The sequence below is a fragment of the Dermacentor albipictus genome, chromosome 9 (assembly GCF_038994185.2).
Source record: "Dermacentor albipictus isolate Rhodes 1998 colony chromosome 9, USDA_Dalb.pri_finalv2, whole genome shotgun sequence".
NCBI lineage: Eukaryota > Metazoa > Arthropoda > Arachnida > Ixodida > Ixodidae > Dermacentor > Dermacentor albipictus.
In genome coordinates, this window is record NC_091829.1 from 19,713,574 (window position 1) to 19,731,234 (window position 17,661).

The following is a 17,661-nucleotide window of genomic DNA, read 5'->3' on the forward strand; positions in this document are numbered from 1 at the left end:
AGGAAAAAAAACAAATGCAGTGGCGTTGTAGCGGTAAATGCGAGAGAAATGTGCTAGCGTTGGGTCGCACCTCTCTCTGAGATCCCGGATTCACGATTGAAACCGCGCTCATCACGCTGCCAAGTGTTGTTCGGGAGCTCAATCGACACACTTCCTGCTCTCCTCGAGGAGGAGCGAAGTGTAGTTGGCGGTGGTCAGTTGCACAGCACAGAAATATTCGCTTACGTCGATTTCCAGAGTGCGTGGGGTCTGCATAACAGCGACCTTTACGTCCTCGCCTAGAAGACAAATCTCTTCAGGCACACGAAACCAGTTGTTATAGAATATTGACACTGTCAACGCAAACAAGTCGTTATGTTTTTTAATGTTGATGGGCGATTCATGCATAGAGTAATTTAGCATTTGATTGATTGATTGATTGATTGATTGATTGATTGATTGATTGATTGATTGACGATGAGTGAATTGGTTGGTTTACCATTGATTGATTGACTGACTACAGTAAACGAGCTCTGAGTGGTAAAAATTGCTCAGATCTCTTGTGTTTCTTTTCGCAGGACGCAGACGCTGCCCGATGACAGCACTGAAGAGGTGCACTGCCGCCGATGCCGAGGTGTCTACAGGCGGCAGAGGGCGCGGTGAGCTTAAGTACCTACGTTGACCACTCGATACAGATAACAAAGGGCGTAACGTGGACGGGCTGAGATAAGCTCCGCAGTGGAAGTACTCAACTGTCATACATGTAGCACACGGACGCCTTAAACCAGTTTTGAGTGATGAGTCAGAATTGTACTGGTATTTTTTTACTAATACAGGCTGATTATGAATGAACAAAACGGAAGTGAAAGGTATCCTGCTGAATTTGGCGCCCATCGCAGTGCCAATGACGTCAGTCTGACGTAACGGTTTTCATTACTTCTTTTTTTGAGGGGGGGGGGGCCGTTTCTGTGTAGCAAAAAAAAAGAAGAAAGAAAAAGAATCCGCAAAGGCCACCAGGTTCAGCGCTCCCTTGCTTATGGTTACAGTATGTAATTCCTCCGTACACGGTAGACGGGCAGCGCCGAGAAGATATTGCCAAAAAATCTGTGAAGTCAAGAGGAGCCGATGCGGCAATTAGAAACGAGCCAAATTATGACTAAACGGTAAGCGTACTACCGTTTCCGCCGCCTCCAGTTCGTGCGACATCGACGTAATTTTGGCTCGCGCACCTAGACTGCCTAGAGGCGTGACATCGCGATCTCCAGTTAATTGCGCGCATCGGGTGCGTTTCATTCCGTGGGTAAATGCACAGTCGCGTTCAATATCAGCTGCGACAGATCGCCCGTGGTTGATCAAACGGGCTCCAAGACACGCACAGTAGCGCCGACATACGAAAAACTGTTTTAATAAATGCCAGTAATTGGAAGGATGTTTAGTGCTCGACTTTTTCACGCGTCGGTGCCACCTTGCAGTCTCCTTGAGCCCCTTCCATGGACCACAGGTGCCGTGTTGCAGCTCTATTACTGAACGCAACTGTACTGACATAATGGATAAATGCTTGTGAACCTCACGTGGACTCGCAAAACTAAAGCATTAGGCCAGCACTTAGCATCGCAAACTCTCCAAGACAGTGACGATTCCGACGCTTCGAGTACTGCAGTGCATGTGCGCATCACGGACAACCTCGTACACTCAGTTATCAAAACGACGTTTCCATAGCCTCGCATCTCTCACAAACTCGCGATTTCGTGCACACCGTGACGAGATCGCTCGACAAAACTCAGGTTTTCTGTTAGACAGCGCCAAAGTGGGTGAAGTCCGTCTACATAGTGCTATATAAACAAATGCGCGACCTACGGTGACATCGAACCTCTGTCTCCCAGCGCTGCATCCCAATGCCCTAACCATTAGATGGTCACCATCGCACGCATGCTTCTCGCGAGGCAAAATCGCTCTTCGAGGCGCCTGGCACGTGTTGAACGCGCCAGTTAAGCGCATCGTTCCGAGGCGACAGCTATAGCGCTTTGAGGAGCTGCGTTAGACTGCACTGCCTTCGGCATCGGGCAAATTTTTTTTTTTCGTCAGAGGAACGTGATGCGTCCAAATAGGGTTCCCTCGATTCCAGCATGGTATTCAGGTATCCTAACTAGAGAGTGGTTGAGGTCCGTTATGATATGGCTATCGCGTTAAAATATTTGTAAGCGCTGACGACTTCTCTCGCCCCGAATTCGGTGCAGTCGGAGGTGCGCATGCGCAAGACGCTGCTCGGTATACGTATACTCTCTGGTATCGTCTCTCGAAGTGTTGGCGACGCGGAGAAAGCATTGCCACAAATACGCATTTTTTTTTTTTTCTGGAGTGTTCTGCTCTTGCCCCAACGCACGCAACAAAGAAGTACGCAAGACACGAGCGGTTCTTTCCGTTTTTCTGCATCCTGTCGCAATGCCTCTCCCGTCGATGGCACGCACACTGTACGGGTGCAATGAACTGGGCGCATTGTCGAGTCAGCAGAGTCGGGGCTGTTTCCTCTTGACTCTTTAGAACCAAAGAGACGCCGGTCCGGGAAGGAAACGTTGTCGGTCGTCGGAGACAGCTTCCGGTCGAGGCGCCTCTTGCGTCACCAGGCGTGACAGTGGGTTTGAGTCACCACGCGTCTACACAAGTGCTCTCCTAACGAATTACCGAAAGAAAAAAAAACATTTACAGAGACACTATAAAGAAATACGATGTCCTGTATTGCATAATGCGCTTCTACGATACCAATAAAAAAGAAAAGACTTTCATGATCAAGTGAAGGTTAATGAGCCAGAAACCCGCCGTGGTTGCTCAGTGGCTATGGTGTTGGTCTGCTGAGCACGAGGTCGCGGGATCGAATCCCGGCCACGGCGGCCGCATTTCGATGGGGGCGAAATGCGAAAACACCCGGGTACTTAGATTTAGGTGCACGTTAAAGAACCCCAGGTGGTCGAAATTTCCGGAGTCCTCTACTACGGCGTGCCTCATAATCAGAAAGTGGTTTTGGCACGTTAAAAGCCATAATTAAAAAAAAAATAAGCCAGAAAATACGCGAAACGATACAGATGGTGACGTCGCCTGGAAGTTCCCGCATAAGTTCGCCGTTACGTCACGGATTTTGATAGCGTCTGCTGCAGCCAAGTCAACTTCTTATCGGTAAATATAACGGATTACATTCTGTTCTTAAAGAACCACAGATCGAACTATCGATTAAAAAGAAAAGCATTCTTACTAGGCCACCACGGCCCAAACGCAATAAAAAAAAAATACTGCCAAATGCGTGACGTCACACTGAGGGTACTGACGCTGGGTTACGGACACGAAAAAAAGAAAGGTTACGGAACTTTGACCTTAGTCTTATAGTTATCGATATATTACCCCGAATTAAGAAAGACAGTTATTTTTAAAAATGTCCTGAACCACCCCTCGGGCTTGGTGAAAAATAACACAGTCCGCGTGTACGCTGCTGTGAACATCTCAGCCAAATTTTGCACTCGTGAGCGACGCGTGGGACTCGCAAGCGGAGCACGAAGTCACCTTTCTCTAAAGCTCGCTCTTTTCAACCAGAAACCTGCTCCTCTTTATTTTCCGGACGCTTTATTTCGTAACACATTCGATTCCCATATTTGGCTGCTATTGACCAATAAATAGCTGACATCAATCAAGAAGGGTGTTTGGATCAGCGCTCATCTTCCTACTGTTACTGTGCATATTTATCGACGCCGTTTAACAAACACGTTGAAGTGCGCTGATATCTGCTTGCTGATTTCGATAATAATTTATGGGTTCCGGAAGGAGCCGACTATATCGTCTATAGCCGACCATACCTTGGCCGCGGATGCCGGCGTGGGAATTAAACTTTGGCCATCCTTCTTATCGGTGTCGTAGCCATCGTAGACCTCGCGACACTTAAGGGCAGACAACATGCACGCTTGCTAGCGCGCGTGCTGTCGGCTTTATTAGAGAGTTTCAGTTCAGGGAATCAAGCTGCTTGCGTACGCAAGAACTAGGGGCGACGGTACTACGCATGCGCACACAGCGACGTAGGAGTCTGCGCATGCGCAGTGCCGTGGCCCCTAGTTCTTGCGTACGCAAGCCACTTGATTCCCTGAACTGAAACTCTCCATTGCGAAATCCCCTGCACTTCGCCCAGTGCATGAAAAGTTTTCTTCGGCACGTAGCTGCCGTAATTTTTTTCGCGTTCGCAACAGACACAACAGTCCGAAATAAGGTTCAATCCGAAAAACGTGATTATGATACTTCGCCGTATTCAAGTATCAGGAAGATAACTGCAAGACGCGCAAGCATATGCATGAAAGCAGTGAACATGAGGCATATCACAATATGGCTTGAAAAACAGCGTGAGGGGAAATTGCACACACTTTCACCAAGCGGAATTTTCTAATTACGCGCATCATATACGTGATACAACGCGTGTTGCCTACTGAATCAAGTTGAGAACTCGCCCACGTTGTTGGCGCTTACGGCCAAGTGGAGAGGGAGTGAACTGTATGAAATGTCTTCTGACAGCCTCGCACAAAAAGGCGGCAATGATGCGGAATCATGTCAAAAGAGGAAATGGAGAGCAAATTCTATACAGGTGAAGCGGAAAGTGGACTACATGAAGATGTAAGGAGAGGACGAAAAAAAGAAAGAAGTGCTCGGATTCTTCCAACTAGCCGCATGTTGTTTGAAAGAGCCGGAATGCCAGGTTCTTCTCTTCACACACGAGCGTGATCACGTGATCCTATTGATCACGTGATCAATAGGTCTGCGTACGTTGCGACGCGTCCCGCATTAACTGGCTGGGCGATGTGCCAATCACGCCTAATTCGTCCATCGCCTCACAACCTGTAGCACTTCCGTCGAACGCCAGCAAGCATTGCTTGATTTAATCGATGTCAGGATTTCCTCACGAGAAGGCTGCAGGTCTGGCCAAAGAGCGCCGAGCAAGTGATCTCGAGTTTTCAATGCAGTCATGAACTGCGGAAGGTAGCATGACTAGAGGGTCATTAAAAAAACGTCAGTTGCCGTATAGTTCGTAAAATACGGACGTTATAAGATAATGACAATGACTAGTGATGTGGGGTATGGCAATAAAAACGTGTTACGAAGGGATGACATACAAAACTATGTCAGTTCCAATACTATACTACTGTCTCACAATGGTCCGGAGGCACGTGCTCTACAAAACGCTGCTAGCAGCCTCTGGTGAGAAGATTTCTAACGAAGAACGCAGCGGTTCTAGGGATATGCTTTCAATGATCTATCATTGTCTCTACACATAAAGCAGACAGCATCAGGACTCACTTCTCAAGCAAATTGTAAATTGTGTCCACTAGGTGGACCACCCCAGCCAATCAGCACTTTAGGAGCAGGCGAAATGGCCGTGTCCACTAGGTGGACAACCCCAGCCAATCAGCTGGACCACCCCAGCCAATCAGCACTTTAGCAGCGGGCGAAATGGCCGTGTCCACTAGGTGGACCACCCCAGCCAATCAGCTGGACCACCCTAGCCAATAAGCACTTCAGCAGCAGGCGAAATGGACGTGTCCACTAGGTGGACCACCCCAGCCAATCAGCCCTTCAGCAGCAGGCGAGATGGACGTGTCCACTAGGTGGGCCACTCCAGCCAATCAGCACTTCAGCAGCAGGAGAAATGGCCGTGTCCAACTAGGTGGACCACCCCAGCCAATAAGCACTTCAGCAGCAGGCGAAATGGACGTGTCCACTAGGTGGACCACCCCAGCCAATCAGCCCTTCAGCAGCAGGCGAGATGGACGTGTCCACTAGGTGGGCCACTCCAGCCAATCAGCACTTCAGCAGCAGGAGAAATGGCCGTGTCCAACTAGGTGGACCACCCCAGCCAATAAGCACTTCAGCAGCAGGCGAAATGGACGTGTCCACTAGGTGGACCACCCCAGCCAATCAGCCCTTCAGCAGCAAGCGAGATGGACGTGTCCACTAGGTGGGCCACTCCAGCCAATCAGCACTTCAGCAGCAGGAGAAATGGCCGTGTCCAACTAGGTGGACCACCCCAGCCAATCAGCCCTTCAGCAGCAGGCGAAATCGCCGTGTCCAACTAGGTGGACCACCCCAGCCACCCAGCCAATCAGCAGCAGGCGAAATGGCCGTGTCCAACTAGGTGGACCACCCCAGCCAATCAGCCCTTCAGCAGCAGGCGAAATGGCCGTGTCCAACTAGGTGGACCACCCCAGCCAATCAGCCCTTCAGCAGCAGGCGAAATGGCCGTGTCCAACTAGGTGGATCACCCCAGCCAATCAGCTGGACCACCCCAGCCAATCAGCACTTCAGCAGCAGCCGAAATGACCGTGTCCACTAGGTGGACCACCCCAGCCAATCAGCTGGACCACCCCAGCCAATCAGCCCTTCAGCAGCAGGCGAAATGGCCGTGTCCAACTAGGTGGACCACCCCAGCCAATCAGCCCTTCAGCAGCAGGCGAAATGGACGTGTCCAACTAGGTGGACCACCCCAGCCAATCACCCCTTCAGCAGCAGGCGAAATGGCCGTGTCCAACTAGGTGGACCACCCCAGCCAATCAGCCCTTCAGCAGCAGGCGAAATGGCCGTGTCCAACTAGGTGGACCACCCCAGCCAATCAGCCCTTCAGCAGCAGGCGAAATGGCCGTGTCCAACTAGGTGGACCACCCCAGCCAATCAGCCCTTCAGCAGCAGGCGAAATCGCCGTGTCCAACTAGGTGGACCACCCCAGCCACCCAGCCAATCAGCAGCAGGCGAAATGGCCGTGTCCAACTAGGTGGACCACCCCAGCCAATCAGCCCTTCAGCAGCAGGCGAAATCGCCGTGTCCAACTAGGTGGACCACCCCAGCCACCCAGCCAATCAGCAGCAGGCGAAATGGCCGTGTCCAACTAGGTGGACCACCCCAGCCAATCAGCCCTTCAGCAGCAGGCGAAATGGCCGTGTCCAACTAGGTGGACCACCCCAGCCACCCAGCCAATCAGCAGCAGGCGAAATGGCCGTGTCCAACTAGGTGGACCACCCCAGCCAATCAGCCCTTCAGCAGCAGGCGAAATGGCCGTGTCCAACTAGGTGGACCACCCCAGCCAATCAGCCCTTCAGCAGCAGGCGAAATGGCCGTGTCCAACTAGGTGGACCACCCCAGCCAATCAGCCCTTCAGCAGCAGGCGAAATGGCCGTGTCCAACTAGGTGGACCACCCCAGCCAATCAGCCCTTCAGCAGCAGGCGAAATGGCCGTGTCCAACTAGGTGGACCACCCCAGCCAATCAGCCCTTCAGCAGCAGGCGAAATGGCCGTGTCCAACTAGGTGGACCACCCCAGCCAATCAGCCCTTCAGCAGCAGGCGAAATGGCCGTGTCCAACTAGGTGGACCACCCCAGCCAATCAGCCCTTCAGCAGCAGGCGAAATGGCCGTGTCCCACTAGGTGGACCACCCCAGCCAATCAGCCCTTCAGCAGCAGGCGAAATGGCCGTGTCCAACTAGGTGGACCACCCCAGCCAATCAGCCCTTCAGCAGCAGGCGAAATGGCCGTGTCCAACTAGGTGGACCACCCCAGCCAATCAGCCCTTCAGCAGCAGGCGAAATGGCCGTGTCCAACTAGGTGGACCACCCCAGCCAATCAGCCCTTCAGCAGCAGGCGAAATGGCCGTGTCCAACTAGGTGGACCACCCCAGCCACCCAGCCAATCAGCAGCAGGCGAAATGGCCGTGTCCAACTAGGTGGACCACCCCAGCCAATCAGCCCTTCAGCAGCAGGCGAAATCGCCGTGTCCAACTAGGTGGACCACCCCAGCCACCCAGCCAATCAGCAGCAGGCGAAATGGCCGTGTCCAACTAGGTGGACCACCCCAGCCAATCAGCCCTTCAGCAGCAGGCGAAATCGCCGTGTCCAACTAGGTGGACCACCCCAGCCACCCAGCCAATCAGCAGCAGGCGAAATGGCCGTGTCCAACTAGGTGGACCACCCCAGCCAATCAGCCCTTCAGCAGCAGGCGAAATCGCCGTGTCCAACTAGGTGGACCACCCCAGCCACCCAGCCAATCAGCAGCAGGCGAAATGGCCGTGTCCAACTAGGTGGACCACCCCAGCCAATCAGCCCTTCAGCAGCAGGCGAAATGGCCGTGTCCAACTAGGTGGACCACCCCAGCCAATCAGCCCTTCAGCAGCAGGCGAAATGGCCATGTCCAACTAGGTGGACCACCCCAGCCAATCAGCCCTTCAGCAGCAGGCGAAATGGCCGTGTCCAACTAGGTGGACCACCCCAGCCAATCAGCCCTTCAGTAGCAGGCGAAATGGCCGTGTCCAACTAGGTGGACCACCCCAGCCAATCAGCCCTTCAGCAGCAGGCGAAATGGCCGTGTCCAACTAGGTGGACCACCCCAGCCAATCAGCCCTTCAGCAGCAGGCGAAATGGCCGTGTCCAACTAGGTGGACCACCCCAGCCAATCAGCCCTTCAGCAGCAGGCGAAATGGCCGTGTCCAACTAGGTGGACCACCCCAGCCAATCAGCCCTTCAGCAGCAGGCGAAATGGCCGTGTCCAACTAGGTGGACCACCCCAGCCAATCAGCCCTTCAGCAGCAGGCGAAATGGCCGTGTCCAACTAGGTGGATCACCCCAGCCAATCGGAACTTCAGGAGCAGGCGAAATGGACGTGTCCACTAGGTGGACCACCCCAGCCAATCAGCCCTTCAGCAGCAGGCGAGATGGACGTGTCCACTAGGTGGACCACACCAGCCAATCAGCACTTCAGGAGCAGGCGAAATGGCCGTGTCCTCTAGGTGGGCCACAACAGCCAATCAGCTGGACCACACCAGCCAATCAGCACTTCAGCAGCAGGCGAAATGAAGTGTCCACTAGGTGGACCACCCCAGCCAATCAGCACTTCAGGAGCAGGCGAAATGGCCGTGTCCTCTAGGTGGGCCACACCAGCCAATCAGCACTTCAGGAGCAGGCGAGATGGCCCTGTCCTCTAGGTGGGCCACACCAGCCAATCAGCACTTCAGCAGCAGGCGAAATGAACGTGTCCACAGTCCACTAGGTGGACCACCCCAGCCAATCAGCACTTCAGGAGCAGCCGAAATGACCGTGTCCACTAGGTGGACCACCCCAGCCAATCAGCTGGACCACCCCAGCCAATCAGCACTTCAGCAGCGGGCGAGATGGACGTGTCCACTAGGTGGACCACCCCAGCCAAACAGCACTTCAGCAGCAGCCGTAATGGCCGTGTCCAACTAGGTGGACCACCCCAGCCAATCAGCCCTTCAGCAGCAGGCGAAATGGCCGTGTCCAACTAGGTGGACCACCCCAGCCAATCAGCCCTTCAGCAGCAGGCGAAATGGCCGTGTCCAACTAGGTGGACCACCCCAGCCAATCAGCCCTTCAGCAGCAGGCGAAATGGCCGTGTCCAACTAGGTGGACCACCCCAGCCAATCAGCCCTTCAGCAGCAGGCGAAATGGCCGTGTCCAACTAGGTGGACCACCCCAGCCAATCAGCCCTTCAGCAGCAGGCGAAATGGCCGTGTCCAACTAGGTGGATCACCCCAGCCAATCGGAACTTCAGGAGCAGGCGAAATGGACGTGTCCACTAGGTGGACCACCCCAGCCAATCAGCCCTTCAGCAGCAGGCGAGATGGACGTGTCCACTAGGTGGACCACCCCAGCCAATCAGCACTTCAGGAGCAGGCGAAATGGCCGTGTCCTCTAGGTGGGCCACAACAGCCAATCAGCTGGACCACACCAGCCAATCAGCACTTCAGCAGCAGGCGAAATGAAGTGTCCACTAGGTGGACCACCCCAGCCAATCAGCACTTCAGGAGCAGGCGAAGTGGCCGTGTCCTCTAGGTGGGCCACACCAGCCAATCAGCACTTCAGGAGCAGGCGAGATGGCCCTGTCCTCTAGGTGGGCCACACCAGCCAATCAGCACTTCAGCAGCAGGCGAAATGAACGTGTCCACAGTCCACTAGGTGGACCACCCCAGCCAATCAGCACTTCAGGAGCAGCCGAAATGACCGTGTCCACTAGGTGGACCACCCCAGCCAACCAGCTGGACCACCCCAGCCAATCAGCACTTCAGCAGCGGGCGAGATGGACGTGTCCACTAGGTGGACCACCCCAGCCAATCAGCACTTCAGCAGCAGCCGGAATGACCGTGTCCACTAGGTGGACCACCCCAGCCAATCAGCTGGACCACCCCAGCCAATCAGCACTTCAGGAGCAGCCGAAATGACCGTGTCCACTAGGTGGACCACCCCAGCCAATCAGCTGGACCACCCCAGCCAATCAGCACTTCAGCAGCGGGCGAGATGGACGTGTCCACTAGGTGGACCACCCCAGCCAATCAGCACTTCAGCAGCAGCCGAAATGACCGTGTCCACTAGGTGGACCACCCCAGCCAATCAGCACTTCAGGAGCAGCCGAAATGACCGTGTCCACTAGGTGGACCACCCCAGCCAATCAGCTGGACCACCCCAGCCAATCAGCACTTCAGCAGCGGGCGAGATGGACGTGTCCACTAGGTGGACCACCCCAGCCAATCAGCACTTCAGCAGCAGCCGAAATGACCGTGTCCACTAGGTGGATCACCCCAGCCAATCAGCTGGACCACCCCAGCCAATCAGCACTTCAGCAGCAGCCGAAATGACCGTGTCCACTAGGTGGACCACCCCAGCCAATCAGCTGGACCACCCCAGCCAATCAGCACTTCAGCAGCGGGCGAAATGGACGTGTCCACTAGGTGGACCACCCCAGCCAATCAGCACTTCAGCAGCAGCCGAAATGACCGTGTCCACTAGGTGGACCACCCCAGCCAATCAGCTGGACCACCCCAGCCAATCAGCACTTCAGCAGCAGCCGAAATGACCGTGTCCACTAGGTGGACCACCCCAGCCAATCAGCTGGACCACCCCAGCCAATCAGCACTTCAGGAGCAGCTGAAATGACCGTGTCCACTAGGTGGACCACCCCAGCCAATCAGCACTTCAGCAGCGGGCGAGATGGACGTGTCCACTAGGTGGACCACCCCAGCCAATCAGCACTTCAGCAGCAGCCGAAATGACCGTGTCCACTAGGTGGACCACCCCAGCCAATCAGCTGGACCACCCCAGCCAATCAGCACTTCAGCAGCAGCCGAAATGACCGTGTCCACTAGGTGGACCACCCCAGCCAATCAGCTGGACCACCCCAGCCAATCAGCACTTCAGCAGCGGGCGAAATGGACGTGTCCACTAGGTGGACCACCCCAGCCAATCAGCACTTCAGCAGCAGCCGAAATGACCGTGTCCACTAGGTGGACCACCCCAGCCAATCAGCTGGACCACCCCAGCCAATCAGCACTTCAGCAGCAGCCGAAATGACCGTGTCCACTAGGTGGACCACCCCAGCCAATCAGCTGGACCACCCCAGCCAATCAGCACTTCAGCAGCGGGCGAAATGGACGTGTCCACTAGGTGGACCACCCCAGCCAATCAGCACTTCAGCAGCAGCCGAAATGACCGTGTCCACTAGGTGGACCACCCCAGCCAATCAGCTGGACCACCCCAGCCAATCAGCACTTCAGCAGCAGCCGAAATGGCCGTGTCCAACTAGGTGGGCCACCCCAGTCAATCAGCTGCACCACATCAGCCAATCAGCACTTCAGCAGCAGGCGAAATGGACGTGTCTACTAGGTTGACCATCCCAGCCAATCAGCACTTGAGGAGCAGGCGAAATGGACGTGTCCGACTAGGTGGGCCACCCCAGCCAATCAGCACTTCAGGAGCAGGCGAAATTGACGTGTACACTAGGTGGGCCACCCCATCCAATCAGCTGGACCACCCCAGCCAATCAGCACTTCAGCAGCAGGCGAAATGGCCGTGTCCACTAGGTGGGCCACCCCAGCCAATCAGCACTTCAGGAGCAGGCGAAATTGACGTGTACACTAGGTGGATCACCCCATCCAATCCGCTGGACCACCCCTGCCAGTCAGCACTTCAGCAACAGGCGAAATGGCCGTGTCCAACTAGGTGGGCCACCCCAGTCAATTGCTGCACCACATCAGCCAATCAGCACTTCAGCAGCAGGCGAAATGGACGTGTCTACTAGGTTGACCATCCCAGCCAATCAGCACTTGAGGAGCAGGCGAAATGGACGTGTCCGACTAGGTGGACTCTTTCACTAGGATACGCTGCGCGCCCTGAAAGCGAAACGTCGCGGCATGCGACGCCCATACGCAACGGCGTCACGCACACTCGGTCGGAACGCCTCACTATTGTCTCGACGAGGCACGCGACCGGCGGGGGCCCGCGAATTGTTCTTTCGCAATCCCGAAACTCGTTTCTTGGCCAAGATCTCCGCTGACGCGGTGCGTGTCACCTTTGCGGTTTCCGTCCCCGTGTGCTTCGTTAGTTCGGTCGACCCAGACAGTCGTATACGCGCCGGCCATTGTGAGTGAGAATTATCAGAACCGCCGTGCTTCCTGCGGTCGCGTCATAAATGAGCTTCCTTTTCTTTGTTTCTTTCTTTTTACTTCTCGTAGCTTGCTATTGTCTCTCTGCGCCGTCGCTCCAGACACTGTACAGCAAAGGACGGCAAGCGTGTACGCTCTGCGTGACTCCTGTCGCGTGCGACCTTCTCAACTCGGCAGACTTAACTCCCGGATGATCCTATATATATGGCACGAAAGGCATGGGCAGGCAGCACGCTATATGGAACACGTTATGTAAACACAGCACAGATTTCAGTTCCGAATGGCGGGTGTGCTGTTGAAAATGCGTTTTAGGGTGTGTCCCAAAAGGGTACAAAGGAAAAAAATAAATAAAAATAAAACGACGACACCGGCTTTTCTGCGACACGAGCTCCTAACGCTGTCACGTTAATAGAAATTTTACGTGCGAGAACCGCGATCTGATTATGAGTTGCACGGTCGTAGCGGGTGGAAGGAGGGGGATAAATTTTGACCACCTGGGGTTGGTTAGCACGCACCTAAATCTAAGTACACGAGCACTTTGACATTTCGCCTCCAATAAAATACGCGGCGGAGACCGAACCCGCAACCTCGAACCCGGTAGCGCAGAGCCATATCCAGAAGGGTATACAGGACAGGGCTTACGTACGTCGTCATTATATCCTGTTGTATCTCTATACGGTATGCCGAATCCCACGTAATCACCCAAAGAACGTTTATCTCAACTTTTATCTGGGTTCTGGGGTCCCAATTACACGTTTGGCGCGGAATAAGTAATATCAAAAAATTTTCGTACACCTCCTCCTTGCCGTCTTGAAAGATATGCCGCATATATTCTTTTTTAACCAATTTCACCGATGATTCCGATACTGCCCATGTTGAAATTTGGGCGAAGCTCTGTGTGTGAAAAGCCGGTATATCTAATGTCTGCGGCGGAAACTCGTGGCCCCTAAGCCCGATCGAGCCAAGGGTAGTAAACTGGCGCAGTGAACATATATACCAGGTGACACTTTCAATTCAAAATGTTTTAAACGTTAGCTATGGCGGATATCACAGTTCAGTTCATGCAGCTGGTCTACTCGAAAGGCAGGCATCACTTGCACAAAAAGATTGAAATGCGTAATCGACTAATTAAATAAATCACTAATTAACTTTCTAACTAATTACCTAATGCAACATATTGCAGCTTACAAATTCTAGCCGTGGAGTTCGCATGGCGGATCCACTTGGAACGAATTCTCAGGATGGCATCAGTTTCGAGATATTAATTCCCGAGCTTTGCGGAGAAATGCATTGCCGTTCCAGTTACTTTATAAATAAAACGTCGTTTTAAGCATTCAAGCACAAAAGTAACGGCGCGCTCTTGGAGTTATAAGCGAAATTTATGCAATGCGACGTGACCAACGCGTTAATCGTCTGAAAGCGCAAGCTGCCGCTTTGGAAGGACGTGACCTGCGTACATGGCCTGCGTACATCTGAAAGCCGCCTTGAAAAAAGACAAGTGCACTTGTAGAAACCTTGGCTTTTACCCTGTTCTTCTCGTTTTGCTCATCGTCTTGCATTTCCATCCCCCGCGTTCCCCGTGTTTTCCCACGTTGCAAGACAGAAATATAAAAGCTACGGTGTTCGGTAGCCAGACCTCTGACGACCGCGCACCATATTTACTAAAATCGTGTCTTGCACCATGTTCTTTCAATATATTTTTTCTCTTTCCTTCCTCGAAGAGCTTGGCTAAAGTTAGCTAGCTGGGACACCCTACATACGCGTCAAGCGTTCATTACGAGCAAAGGAATGCGGCCGGTCGAGGCGAATGCGGTGCAAACGACGTCCACGGTGAACACGCGTGTTGCCCTATATGTGTACGCCCAAGATACTACACACGTCACCGCGGCACTCCCAGCTCCGTACTCCAGAGCGAGTGGCTTTCGGAACCGTTTGAGCGACTCCCAGTCACTCCTGACGACTGGGGCAAAAAAGAAACAAACAAAAAAGGAAACACGCCGGTTTATAAAGTCCTTAGTCAAACTTCTGACGCATGTCGCGAAGGCGTAGCAGGAGGTGAAACGCGCAGCTGGGAGGACACGGGTTAAGACTTTAGGAGAACGGCGTCACGCCCTACGTGATGTGCCTGGAGAAAGGTGAATGAACGCAGAGGTTAATGGGTGTTGAAAGCGGGGCATATAGGTCACGGTACCGCAACAGCAGCGGCTTGTTCGACAGTAGTGAGATGCGAGAACACAGCGTGACGACAAACGTGGGAACGACAAGGCAAGCGGTACACCGCTTGCCTTTGGCGCAGGTAGCGCAATTCCAGTTCTTGAACTGGGTTACTCGAAGAGATGGACATTAACATCCGTGAGGTACAAAAATGTGTCATCGAGTAATTAAAAAACATTTATTAGTTTAGAGGCCGGCGGTGGTGTTTGGCTTGCGTCGTCAGGCATGATGGGCGGCAACTTCCGACAGCGGAGTTATAGGGTTGGGTTAGGTGAAACCTAGCAACCTCCACCAAATATGTAAGGCGGTTTAACTAACAAGCCAGAACGTTAGACGATAGACAAGCACGTCTGCTGATCAAGCGTCGGACACCGAGCGCGCGAGCTCGACCTGTTCTCGAGCGAGGCGTTGACGAGGCGCCTGACGCACACGCCCTGTCTTCTTCGCTGCATATTTATTACTTCATGCACATATTGCAATTGACAAATTGTAGCCGGCGAGCTTGAAAGGCATATCGGCTTGGAACGAATTCTGAGGGTGGTACCGGTTTTGGCATGCACGTGCCGCCAAACTTGCAGTAAACGTGCGATGTTAATTTGGTCCACTTACTTTTGTGCTTTTACTCATAAAGCGGCGTTCTCTCTGTTAAAAAAATTAAAATAAAGTAACTGGAACGCGGGCTGCATTTCGTCGCAAACTTTGGGAGTGGATGCCTCGATATTGATGTCATCCAGAGAATTCGTTCCCAGTGAATATACATTGCGCACTCGTGGGCTACGCCATTCGTAAATTACAAATATTTGCCGTAAATGAATTAATTAATTAACCGTGCAGATTTGTTAATTAGTCGTTCACGCATTTCAGTTTCTCGCGGAAGTAATGCCCGCCTCTTCCGGCAATCCAGTTCGAGGATCGGAACTGAGTTATATCTGCCATATTTACCACGCTATATATACCAAGCAATAAGAGGGAGGGATCGGTTGGCGCAGGACAGGTGCAATTGTAGATCGCAGGTAGACGCCTTCGTCCTGCAGTGGACATAAGAGGATGATGATGAAGATGATGATGATGATGGTGGTGGTGGTGGTGGTGGTGGTGGTGGTGGTGGTGATGATATCGGCCGGGGGCGAACGGTGGATCGCAGAGTGGCATAGAACAGAGCGGAAGGCATCACTGCAAAATTGAGGCCACGGAAAATGTCGTTGGCACGGGATCGTTACGTTATCCCATCCCAGAAGAGCACCTCTTAACAAAACCTAGAGTACACGAACTCGATGCTCTCTTCCCTTCGGTGTCGTAAGAAGCCAATTAAAAGCCCAACACCTGCTCAACACGAACGTGTTCGCGTCACACACAGCCACTGAAAGGTTGCAAACGAACGAATTACGGTGAATCAAATCGAAATGAAATACCGAAGCCAGCAAAGGAATTCAGGGGGGCAACCAGCGAAAGAAAAGCACGCGCTGCACTTTCATTTCTCTACCTTTGAACTTGTAATCGCGCGAGTCGAGAAGCAACGAAAATCTCCTGGCATGGCGAGAGCCGCGCTTTGACGCGAAAATGAAAACCTCTCCCTCTCTATTGGCGGGGGAGACTGCGTACCGTGCGCGTGCGGTGAAACCGTGTTGTGTAACGAGATTCAAGGACCTTGCGATAAGGAATCCAAGAGAGGGTCAAGGGGGTAGTAAACTTGACCCTGAACGAGCCAGTGGCGTCGGTTCGAAGGTAACGGAGTCGCCCTTCGGCGATTCGTTACCACATCCAGTTCAGGTAGTAGTAGTAGTAGTAGTAGTAGAAAACATTTATTCACAAAAGAGGAAAGAACTACGGAGAAAAAAAGAAATGTACAGTGAGTGGAGTCTTCATTTCAAAACTCCAGTGGCCTTGGCTGCTGCTCTCGCCTGGATTACCAGTCCGCGCTGGGTCTCTAGGTCTGAGCTGGACAGGGTGGCCTCCCACTGCTTCAGGCAGTCCGGGCGGCCCGGTCTAGAACACCCTTTCCCCCGACAGAGACCACGGCGAGGTTGTCCGAGCTCTCTGACATTTGATCGGTCGCGCTACCCGATGTTATTCGCGCATGAGGAGAAAATCCGCAGCGCGCGAAAAACCGGACAGAGAGAAATTGATCGACGTGGAATTTTATCAATAGAGACGCCGCAGTAAGAATGCTGCGGAATAATTCTGACAACCCTGTGGTTCTATAAAGAGACGCTGATAGAGAAATCAAGTTGGACCAGCATCAGTAAATTTGACTTCTACAAAACGACAAAAGCTACTCTAACCGTGAGCACTGAAACATTTAGTAAGCCAGAAAAGACGCAGCAGAAAGAAAGAAAGGAAACGAGAGTGGGCGACGCCGTTCTCGCAGCATACTCGCCGTGATGTCGTGCATTTTGACGGCGTCTCGTCGGGCCTGGACGGACATGTACAACTCCTTGTGGCCAACCAAAATTGCTTACGGGGCCTGACAAGGAGCCCTCTAATGCACCTCCAACAAATTCGCGTGACCTGGCTGAGCCGGAAAATGAGCGAAAGCGGGAGATGTGGCACTTGCTCTCCTCCATTCGCAGACGAGATGTGCATTCGAAAATAATAATAATAATAATAATAATAATAATAATAATAATAATAATAATAATAATAATAATAATAGAAAAAAAGAAAAGATGTCATCGACCATTACGATACTCCCTAACGCGAAATTTTAGCACAACTCTGTACGTGAGAGAAGTATGCCGGTCAATATTTTGCATTATGATTATATAGGCGCACGCTTTAGAAGAGAAAGTTGTGAGTAGCATGCCTGGCGCGGACAATCTGTCTCGTGCGGAACATTGCAAACGGAGCGAAGTGTGGCGCGACTGCCTCGCTAATCTGGAGTTAGCGAGAGGCAGCGCCTGGGTGACGCGTGGGCGCCATTCACAGCAGCAGCCGCAGACAGACCTCCGCTCACGCAGCGCTTTGTTTCCATATATGGTATAAGTGGACGCGCTCGCCGCATGCCTT

The 17,661-nt window shown here is 52.9% G+C and overlaps 2 protein-coding genes across 2 annotated transcripts in view; one reads left to right on the plus strand and one right to left on the minus strand.

The window, feature by feature from the left end:
- LOC139049761 (latrophilin Cirl-like) overlaps positions 1–17,661 on the minus strand; it is a 1,359,947-nt gene that overhangs the window by 1,309,929 nt on the left and 32,357 nt on the right. The window lies entirely within an intron of this gene.
- LOC135917295 (uncharacterized) overlaps positions 1–17,661 on the plus strand; it is a 56,718-nt gene that overhangs the window by 33,370 nt on the left and 5,687 nt on the right. The window contains exon 4 of the mRNA XM_065450849.1: positions 558–638. Within this exon, the coding sequence (XP_065306921.1) occupies positions 558–638 (81 nt within the window). The remainder of the gene's footprint in view (positions 1–557; positions 639–17,661) is intronic.